The 11,734-nt window shown below is 44.6% G+C and overlaps 1 protein-coding gene across 1 annotated transcript; it reads left to right on the top strand.

Moving 5' to 3' along the window:
- The first annotated feature begins 357 nt into the window (after positions 1 to 357).
- si:ch73-43g23.1 (uncharacterized) lies at positions 358 to 10,862 on the top strand. The gene is made up of 2 exons (XM_061788397.1): positions 358 to 2,146; positions 2,597 to 10,862. The coding sequence occupies exon 2, from the start codon at positions 2,676 to 2,678 to the stop codon at positions 10,416 to 10,418; it is 7,743 nt and encodes a 2,580-aa protein (XP_061644381.1). The 5' UTR covers positions 358 to 2,146; positions 2,597 to 2,675; the 3' UTR covers positions 10,419 to 10,862.
- The last annotated feature ends 872 nt before the right edge of the window (positions 10,863 to 11,734 follow it).

Raw genomic sequence — 11,734 nt, 5'->3', positions numbered from 1 at the left:
AAACCCATGCAGGCACGGGGAGAACATGCAATCTCCACACAGGCGGGGCCAGGATTTGAACCCCGGTCCCTAGAACTGTGAGGCAGATGTGCTAACCAATTGTTCACCATATATATATAGATAGATAGATAGATAGATAGATAGATAGATAGATAGATAGATAGATAGATAGAACCCCAATTCCAATGAAGTTGGGACGTTGTGTTAAACATAAATAAAAACAGAATACAATGATTTGCAAATCATGTTCAACCTATATTTAATTGAATACACTACAAAGACAAGATATTTCATGTTCAAACTGAGTGAGTTCCCATCAATCCACATTCCAGATGTTCACTCTTTTGGAGGGAACTTAAAGGAGCAAAAAGTAAGGTGAGTATAAAGTTTCTGTCTCCCTTTTTATGTAAGTTTTAATCTTAATATGTATGTCCTGCATCAAAATTTCCACTGTGTTAAGCTAATATATGGTGAAAGTAAACTAAATCACAAACTTGTTTAAAATATATAGTAAAGTAGTTTTTTTTGTGATCAGATAGCTAACTGAAATTTGCGGATTCACTGAACAATGGCTAATTTGAATGAAAAAAAATCTTAACAAGGTGGAAATTCTACGTGTTCCGACTGAGATACAAATCCGGGTTAAGTCAGTAACATAGGAACGCAAATTATCAGTGTGACAAGTGGATATTAATTGTGCTATATCAATTGCATTGTGTATTTTCACCGACTAATGTCAAGAGACCTTTTATCAAGACACCTGGGAACTGTTTTAAATGGTAAAAAAATGGATTTGCATTTTAAGGCTCCTTTAAGGGGTGTTGGATTTAATTCCAACGGTTTCTCTTTAATGATTTAGTTTCAGTGTATGACACGCCCCTGTAATATGAATTCCCTCCTGAGATTTCTTTGAGGAGATCTGATTCCTTTAAACACTAGTTCGTAATGAGTATATATCAAATTAACTGATTTAAAGCTGTTGTGTCCAACGCCACGGTATAAATGTGTGTGCTTGTTGCAACGTCTTGACTGGATGGGAGCAAAGTGGACTAAATATGTAACTACTGCACTTCCCACTGCTGAGTGAAATCATTGTGCACTGAGTGAATAACTTTGGATTTGGCTGCAGTCAAATATTTTCCATTAGCATGTGTTGAATGGTCAAATGATTGAGATTTAAAGCTCATCTCATGAGGTATTAGGAGAGAGACAGTTGTCCAGGCAACCTCGTGTGGCTCATCACGAGTCTTCTGCCAACATAAATACATGCAATGAATTGACCACCAATTCAGCATTGGTTTAGTGCGATATACAGAACTCTACCTGTAGTTAAAGATCCAGACATTAAAAGACAAACCTGTCTCCTCATATTGCACAAGAGCAGAGTTCACAAGCAGCCTGTGTGTGACCTGTTGAAGTTAGATGGTCTGTAGCAACCTTTGACCTGTCCTCCCTCCACCTAGATCGAGAATGAATACACACACTCACATTCGCATTGAATCTAAAGGGTCAACTTTAAGAGAATGCCCAAAATGCTGTCATGAAGTATGTGGTCCATACAATGTGCTTTATATTATTTGCTTTTCCTTCTTCCCTGACCAAGCAGCTAAAGCAATGCCTATCAGCTTCAGATAGTATGCTTCTATATATAGACGGGCCTTGTGACTTAGCTGGCCCTAAGTGTCAGATTCCAGTCGCACTCATCCGTTCTGGCTGGATCAGCACCTGCTGCTAACTATAAACCCACCCGGCCCGATGTTCACAAGAAAGCCAATGCCCGCCCGCACAGCTCAGCTTGAAGAAGAAAAGTGAGGAGCCAGGGTGGACTCAGAAGGCACTTTGACCAAGGCCAACTCAAAAGGGAGGGGCAGAAATGGAGACAGGAGCACTGGAGGATGCAACATGTTGGCGAGAGATGCCCCTCATGGCTTTTTTATAGTGTAGCCTGATCCATACCACGGCACTGACCTAAAGCAGTGAGGCTCAGTCACATTTGGGCTTTACAAAGCTGCTCGTTTTCATTTGGTGAACTCTTTGAGACATGAAGAGTCCCGTGGATTTAAGAGACACTTCACTGGATGACTGGCAGATATTGCTGTACAGTGGAACTTGATGCCCATTGGAAAAGACCCATCTTTGGCCAAAGGTACAGTACCAATTATTCTGTCTTTACATTTATGTTTTGAGTTGTTGTACAAACAGTAACTTTCATTCTTGTTGTGAGCGATAAAAAAAACAAAAAAAACAAAACACATAATTGTGATACAAATATTTCCGAACTTTAACAATATTAATATATATTATGGGTGTGTCTGTGTTTAACTGGGTTCATTTGTCTTATTGTTACTGTTCCTGTAATACAATACCTTGATTTACAGTTATGCTATTTTAAGACCATTTGATGGTTAAATGGTGGTTTGTTATTAGTACACTATGATTACAGTATTATTATAATGTTAATACTAATTTTAAAAGTCCACCAATCTCAACAATAATAGTCACTATAATCAAGGTTCTACTTCTTCATGTTATATGTCTGTGGTAATACAAGGTGAATGAGCTCCACATGATCCTGTTGACCCTATTTCATTTTCAGTCCAGGAAGACACCCAAGAGCAAACTAGAAGAGACACACTGGGCGGCCACGTTGAGACTTTGGTGCTTGTGGACTAGTGATGGACAGCTGGACTCTTCAGGGGGACAGCTACTCATTGCTGCACAGTGCACCCTGCAGACCATTTACCTTGTGCCATCGGGACGGCACCCCTAACCACGTTGAAATATTTGACATCACAAGTTCTCCAAGTCAACGCAGTGCCATCTCTGAGACCACTTGCCTGTGTGACATATTTGGGGATGACTGTGAGTCACCCTCGGCCTCCAGCAACGCTGCGGTAGGATCGTTTGTCCATTCCCAAACCGAGGTGGAGAGGACAACGGTCGTATCACCCCTGGTGGATGATTTGAACGACTCCTCAGGCTCGTACCACACAGCTCCAGGCTCCACTGAAGGAGAAGAGGGGTTTGAAGACCTAACAGAGAGGATTTACAGCCCTGCACTGCAGGGTGAGTCCACTGAGTGTGAGCAGCTTGAGCAAACCATAGTGAGCTCAGAACTTTCTAAAGATAGTAGCTCAAATTTTGAGTTGAAAAGTAAATCACCCATTCCTCAGCTAAACGCAGCAGGCCCTTTATCTGAATTTGACAACACTGACTTTAGGGAGAGGACCCCTTCTCCTGGACACAATAGTTCCTCTAGCCTCTGTTCACAGGAAACATTTTTGTGTTATTCCTCTGCTGAGACGAGCTGTTCTCCGCCATTACTTCATCCAGGATGTGAACAAGGGAGACTCACCCCTGTGTTAAAAAGCACAATAAATAACAGCTTGCCACATCAATTTCTAACTCAAAGTCCTTCCTGTGAGCCCATGAACTGCAGCACCTCATCCTCCTCAGAATCAGTCAATACCCAATCTCAGCTGAAAGAAACAGAACCTCAGCCAAGGAGCACACACCTTAACAAAAACATCAGTGCATCACCTGGCCCCACACACACTGATTATGCTTCTCAATCTTCAAATGTAGAGTCCGTAGCTGCCCTTTCATCTCATTTGCCTTCCTCTGGATATACAGAATCCCAGTCAGGAAAAGCGCTGCTCTCTTCTGAGCTGAATTATAGTTCCTCCTTAGCTGACACGCAAGCATCATCTCCTTTAAATAAGCTGAGAGGAAGGGTCTTCCTGCCTGATCTTTTGAGCAGAGGCTCCACGCCAGATGTAGAAATAGAAAAGTCTCCCCATAGCTGTGAGTCGACAAAAGATCTCAGTACAACAGAAATCAACTTTAAAAGTTCTCAATTTGGTACAAACATCCCAACAGCTTCCCCAAGATACACCCCCCCCTCCCCTGTTATATCAGTGAGCCCATCTCCTGTGGATAGTGGTGTTGTGCCTGAATTAAAGCACACTTCTCCATCACCTGACCTGCTGAGTGCACCATCAGCACTCCACAAGAGTGGGTCAAGAACTTCCTCACCTGGACTCTCAAGCCATAGTTCAGCATTTTCTGAAGTAATCACAGAGGCCTGTTCATCTGTGATCAATTATAGTTTATCTCCATCTCCTGGGATCAAAAGCACCTGTTCTTCCATCGAGAGCACATGCACAGCTCCTTCGCCTGAGATCAGGATCACAGCATCTTCACCTGAGATCAAAAGGAGAGACTACATCTCTGAAGAGCAAACAATACCAGACTCTCCTCTTTTCGAGAGTGCCCCATCAAGGAGTCTCACTTCCTCCCCTCACATCACTGGGATATCTTATCCTGCAGTTCGATCTGAGGAGGGGATCACTCCCCCGCTTCCTGAGCTCTGTCGTCTCCCCACGCCTGGGTCTGATATTACACGTACATCTCCTATGAGAAGGAGCACCTCCCCTAGTAAAGCAGGTACACCACAATACTCTTCTCCTGTATCAGGCTTCTCAGGCTCTGAGCTACACACTGAAATAACTCATTCCAGGTCACGCACATCTTCACCTCAGTCAATGCGTTGCACTCCCTCACCTGAGTTGAGATACCAAAGTCTAAATTCTTCATCTGAGCTCAGAAGTAGAGATCCATCACCTGCTACACCCTCTCTAGCGAACAAATATAATCAACATTCACTATCAACACTCTGCTCTAAGTACAACGCACATTATTTACAGCCTACTCCTCCCTTGGAGACATCTGAGGGAGTTACCTCCTCCTTACCCAACCAACACATAGAGTTGGAAACACAGGGAGTTCAACGTGCATTTGAATTGGATAAAGAAGATAAAGCATCTGAAACCAAAAGCAGTTCCCCTGTTGTGCTAATTCAGTCGCCAGTATCTAATTTACCTTTCTTAACTGAGGAAAAGGTTGACCATGCATTGATTCAACAACACCCACAGGACAAACTTACACAAAACAAAGTACCTGTTGCTGGTTTGGCATCCTTCTCTGCGGAAAATCTAGACACTGGCCCTATTAATCATTTTAATAGCCCTACCATTAAATGTAAGTCATTTCCTCCAAATTGTCTGTTTACTAATAAGGGAAGGGCTCATCGTATTTCTAACAAGGCTAAATCACTGCAAAGAGAAGAAAAAAGACTGAATCAACACACATATAATTCTTTTAAATCAAATTTTACGTCTGATCATTCAAGACAAAAACTCGGTGAAAGAGCAAGGTTTGCGCAGAACATGGCCCACCATGTCAACAGGAGAAAAACTCCCTCTCCCCCATTAACCAGATTTACTCCTGTACACATTATAGCACCTGAAAAACCACGCCGACAGTGGCAGAACAGATGCCACTCTGACTTTGTAGCATCCTCACAGGGTGGTTATTTAAAGAAGACTGTCTCAAATAGGGAAAGCCCCGACATTGTCCCTCCTGATAATAATAGTCAGCTCCACAGTGTCCAACTTGGGAAGCAATTGGAAGTGGAGAGGAAAATGCAGCTGGAGAAGAAGAGAGAAAGGGAAAGGGGGATAGAGAGAGAATATCACAGGGAGGGGCGGGAGATTGAAAAAGGGGAGGAGTGGCAAAAGGATGTCAGTTACAGGGAACAGGTTGAGCTGTCATTCAATCCCAAGAATAGAAAAGGGCCTGCAAGTCACAGTACAGCTCCCACAAACACAGAGAGCTGTCAGGGACTGTCAACAGTGCATTCCTATCCAGAGAGTTTGCTTACCACCAGACAGCCACAGGAACAGGAAAGTCGACTTAAACTTGCTTCTCAGCGAGACAAGAGTGGTGGTCCACCCCGGCGATTTCAGAATCCTGCACTACAGAACAAGTTCAGTCCTCGATCGGTCACAAACAGGCCTGGCCGGAGTTCAAGCTCTAGCATGGGGAGTGAGTTGGATGAGGCAGACAATGAGGTGAAGTGGCTCACAGACGTGGCTTTTCGTAGCCTGTCCAGCCCTGAGGTAGATTACCTTGATATGTATAACTCCAGTCACCGATCATCTACCAACATCTCCCAGCCCTCTACTCAGGAGAGCCCAGCTGGGATCATTGGTGCCTGGGCGACCTATGCTGATTTCAGGGGTTCTGCTTCAAAGCTGGACAGTGATGACCTCTCATTCCAGCAGCAGTCTCTGTACCATTCTGATGGAATTGATCCAGCCCGGTGCTATGAGATGGGAAGCTTTGAGTGTATAGATGTGGCTGTGGAAAGAGAAGACACTAGGAATTTCAGAAGAGGAGTACCAAAGAGACAGATCCAGCTGAAGAGAAAGGAGCGCGTGGATGACGGCAGTGAAAATACCAGTCCTGGACTCCCTGCGATGGAGAACAGCCCCTCACTTGAAAGGCATTCCAAAGAGGCATTGTTGAGACAGTATAGTACACCAGCAGCTGGCCAGGAAGGCTATGGTGGGCACGATGGTGGGCACCATGATAGAAAAGCCAAACTTCAAAAATCTATTTCTCTGGATGAAACATCCTCTAAGACAAAGATGGCCACTTGCCTTATCAAGAGTGTTTTGTCCAAGAAGATGCAAAGTGCTGATAAACAACTCCATGATCCAGATGGAGATGAAGTGAACACCACTTTTGGTCAAAATAACATCTATGAGGAGAACCATGAATGTGACAAATTAAATTCCTCTCTGTGCTCTAACTACAGTAATCCCTGTGAAGATTTTGCTATGAAAGAAGAACAAAGCCAAAGAGATGACATCAGACCTCCAAAGAGCTATGGAGAGAAATCCAACAGACCGAGTTCAAACAGCAGAATTAAAATTTCTAACCTTTCACACACTGACAACCAACAGTGGGGTTCTCAAGACTGCAATACAAGCGCAACATCTGAAATAAGATCCAAACTTAGAGTGCCATCGGATAGCTCTCAGTCAATAGGTGGAATACAACATGTAGATGACAGTAAAACATGGCAGGGAAGAGAGAGTGGAGACTCAGCAAATACCATTGCCGGGAACAAAGGAGCTCCTTCTGCTCTCGGAGCCTTCAGCACACAGACCAGGATGACAAGCCAACATCAGGAATGTGAAAACACAGAGGTCCATAAACAACTGCAACAGGGTGACAAGAGCCGCCACATGACACAGGAGAATAGACTTCAAGGGGGCAAGAAAAAGAAAGCATCTCTCAATGTCTGCCTTACACCGGAAGCAGAAAACAATCGAGACAAATCTTCACCAGATATGCATTTCAAACAGCAGGAGGAAAAGGTCAAAGAGACCAATGTGGATCTCCAAACAGAGGAAGAAAATAGGAGTGAGGATAACAAACTGAAGGGCCCCATCCACAAAGTTAGAGACGTTAGGAGACTTGTAAAGAATACATATAATCTGTCTTTCAAAGCACCCAGTTGTGTATCACCCTCAGATATCACTGAAGAAAGGATTGGACATTTGGATGAGACAAACAAGAATGAAATTAAAGAGAATGTGAAAGAAAATCTCAAGGGAAGAACAGTGGAGTTATGTGAGGAAAGGACAAATAAGTGTATGGGGGAGAGGAAAGAGGCAAAAAAGGTGGAGGGGAAAGATGAAAAGTTGTCTACGTTACCCTCAACTCTGCAGACTGAAGGGAAGCCTCTATCTCAACTACAACCAATGCAAATACAATGCAAGGCAGTTTGCTTGAAAGATGACAAAAATAAAATACAAAGCCATAAAGATATAGGGAACCACGGTGGCAAAACCTTGGGCTCTACAAACACAGAGCAAGACAAGAACCCCTCTAAAACAGACACAGAGGGGGGGATGCAGGAACCATCAGCTAGAGGAACAACTACCAAATCGCAGCAACGCAATTTTAATATGGACGCAGAATCACTCAAGACAGACAGTGAGGAAAGGTCTGTTCTGGTAGGAACAGACACAAAAGATCCCATGCTAGGAAGTCTCCCCAAACTGCCCAGTAAGGAAAGAGAAGTTTCCACTGCTGTTGTGTTGATAAGAGATGGATCCAGCCAAGCAAAAACATGTGCACCACTTACTCAGGAAGAGGTCCCCACCCTTCTCCAGGCCGCATCCTCACCTGAGATCACAACCACTGGCAGCACCCCAAGCAGTAGTAGTCACTCGGTTTCCATGTTATTAAAGGAGAAAGGCTACCGAGCTGACATCGGAGCAGTGGTGGGTGATAGCCAGAATAGAACTGGAGGAAAGGGGGTACCACATAAACATGTGAACTGCTTGGAGATCCCTCTACAGATGCCTTCAGATGATGGAGCTGAGCCAAATCGAGAGGAAACATTCTCTGCTTCGTCCACTGTGCCCAGCCCTTCGTTGGTGTCTGACTATGTAGATAAACCCCCAAAGAGCAGAGACAAAGAGGGGGGTTGCATCAAGGAAAAAACAATCAGCCCACAAGGAAATCCACCAGACCAACTTTCAACTCTAAACAAACACAAGGAACACACAGATTTTGAAGTAATGAAAAGACAGGACCCAACTTTCCACCCGAGGTCACCTGCGATAAGAAGATTCAAACCTCAGCCAATTGAGGTAAAGTCCCTTTCTAAAGAGACACCAAAGCAAGAGATGATCACAAAAAGCCCTATAAACAGGCCGCAAACCATCGAAGTTAAATCAATTGCTAAAAATTCAGAAAAGCCAGCCGTACCCCCAAAACCAACTTGCAAATTTAAACCTGCAGATTTAGGAGCAAAGACTAATGAAGTGCCTGCATCAGCTATGCCAAACGTAAAACCTCAGATTGAGGAGAGGCCTCAAACAATAGTAGTGTCATCCCCCACAATCTACAGAAAGATCCCCAGTGAGTCCTCCTCGATGTCTAACCAAACGAGAAAATTAGCTGTCTCTGCTGTATCCAGCCTTAAACCCCCACCAAGCAAAATAACAAAAACGACAGTGTCGAGTGTCACTAACCAGACTGCATCATCATCAGGCACAGAGGCTTCCAAAACCCAACAGCAGCACCCATGGACAGCGCATGTGAGATTGGCACATGCTACAACTGCAACATCCATTCCTTTGCCAAGCATTCCCTCAATCGAGGGTCCAAATTCTGATCCGGTACCAAAACATGTGCCTGAACCATCTTCTACAGAACCCAGACATACAAGCCAACCCGTTGTTGTGGAGCAAAACCTGCATGAAGCAGCTGTGACAACATCTTCAAACAATCCCAAACCACCTGCTGCTGTCTCCACAACACAAGCCCTAGGATACACACATCAGCAATACTGTCGGTCATTATCTAGTGAACACACCCAAAGGGCCGGTGACCCGCATTTTTATGCCTCTGATGACCCTCCAAGCTATGATGAAAGAGAGAGCTTTAGTCCCCTCATGCCAGATTTGACTCACCGGCGTTCAAATCGCTATCAAAATCGCTCCTACCCTCCTTCTTGCTCCTGTACAGCTGGCTGCCCTCCACAGCCAGCTCTCCCCCCGCCTGCACCCCATCATCACCACAGCCCACACAACCTCACCCCACCAGCGCCTCCACACTCCCCAGGTCATGTGTTACCATACCAGGCCTCCCAACCTCTTGTCCGTCCCCACCAGTGCAGAGCTGATCCTCAACCCATGAGCTTCCAGCCCAGCTCATCACCAAAGCCAAGTCCTCACGGTCCAAGCCATCCGCCCACCATGTACCAGCCTCTTCACCTGCCTCCCCCATGTCCTCCCCACCCCTCCCTCATGCCAGTGGACCGCACCATGCCCTCTGACTCCCGGCGGCTCCCTCCCCATAGATCCCCCCAGCAGCACCAGCCACCAAGCATGCCAGGTGCTCCTTATAGTGATCCTATCCACAGCCACTCCCCTGGCCTCGCTCCCATGGAGCACCAATACATGTGTGGGCAGTATGGCTCAGAGTATGGGGGTGACACCTCCAGCTTGTACTCAGAGAGCAGCTATGGGCCGACACCTCGAAGAGTCCTGCTTGATCCTGAAACAGGGAAATATTTTTATATCGAGCTGCCTATGCAGCCCTTAAGGAAGATGTTGTTTGACCCAGAAACTGGCCAGTATGTGGAGGTTCTCATCCCCCAGCAAGGCGTGTCTCACTCAGGCCTTTATCCTCCATCAGCAGCCCCATACACATCTCTCCACAACACCAATATGTATGGCTCAGCGCCACAGTACATGCCCTTTTCCGCTCCCCCTCCCACTGCTCATCCCCAGGCTCAACACCAGCCACCACGATATCCCGAGGCTTTATCTGCGGCGACAATGCACCCAAATGGGCTTAGTGGTAACTACAGGAGTTGTTCTGGTCAGGGATCCAAACCAGATGCCACAAGCCATCTGCCGCTGGATCAGAACTACCTGGAGGGTATGTATTATGTTCCTACAGGGATCAATGCAGGCTCCAATACCACCCTGCCAGTCTACTACCATAAACATCCACCCAGCCTTCCCCCATCAGGGGGGAAAAAGTCCTGAAATAGCGGACATGGGCCGTCTTGCTGGAGCCTGTTTAGTTTTAAATACACACTGTATAAAGTGAGTGCCTAATGTTAGCTTGTAATGTTTGAGTTTTCATGTTGCAATTGAAGACAGCAATTCAGTTGTTTTTATTCACTGCCTCTTGTTGTCTGCCAAGCTGCTATATTAGAATAAGAAACAGTTTTTTTAGATGACGCTTTTTAAAACCTGAATGTGGGGGGTTTGGGGGGGGTCTATATTAGAATTACCTAAACAGATCCACAAATACTTTGTCATTTTTGATACAAGACACTTTCAACTGCCAAAATGCTAAATCAAAACAGGTACCTATTGTGTGTACTCGAACAATGAAATGTTTCCCCAAAAAGAACCTCAGTTACTTTGTCAGTGTATTTCTTTACAAATAGAAGTTTGACTATGCCAATAAAACATGTCATGTCAGTGCTTCTTGTTTTCCCTTTCATTCTTTCTCACATCTCAGTGGCATGGTAATATTGTACTATACTATATTATCCATCCACTTTCTATAGCCCTTGTTCAGGTTCGTGGATGAGCTTTGGCCTATCCTAGATGATTTGGGGTGGGAGGCGGGCTACACCCTGAACTGGTCAGCAGCCAATCGCAGGGCAAATATACACATTATATTTTACATTTATTTTTTATTTTAGTAAATCAAGTCAAAAAGTGAAACATTATACAGGTTAATTAAACACAATAAAATACTTTTCACAAGACATATCCCTACCTAATTTCTACGTTAAAATTTATTTTGATTGTTTCTTATATATCACCTCTGTGAAGTTTGCATGTTCTCTCTGTGCCTACGTGGGTTTTCTCCGGGTACTCCGGTTTCCTCCCACGTCCCAAAATCATGCATGAATTGGAGACTCTAAATTGCCCGTAGGCATGACTGTGAGTGTGAATGGTCGTTAGATTATTTGTGCCCCGCGATTGGCTGGCGACCAGTTCAGGGTGTCCCCCGCCTGGGATAGGCTCCAGCACGCCCGCTACCCTAGTGAGGATAAGCAGTATGGAAAATGGATGGATGGATGGATGTTTCTTGTAAAAAATATTCTAGTTTCTTGAGAATTTGGGGTTGTAGTTAGCTGTAAACTACAATCAAAAAAATTAGATTTAAAACGTCATGAAATGTTTTACTCTGTAGTGAATCTATAATACACACACACACATATATATATAACTGCGGGCAGGAGGCGGGGTACACCCTGAACTGGTCGCCAGCCAATCGCAAGGCATATAAAATAATAGTAATAGTATAATAAAAAATAAAATAAAAATTAATGAGTTTCACT

This window comes from Phyllopteryx taeniolatus, chromosome 10, assembly GCF_024500385.1.
Source record: "Phyllopteryx taeniolatus isolate TA_2022b chromosome 10, UOR_Ptae_1.2, whole genome shotgun sequence".
Taxonomy (NCBI): Eukaryota; Metazoa; Chordata; class Actinopteri; order Syngnathiformes; family Syngnathidae; genus Phyllopteryx; species Phyllopteryx taeniolatus.
Note: the sequence above shows the minus strand (reverse complement) of the source record. Positions and strands in the feature narration are given on the sequence as shown.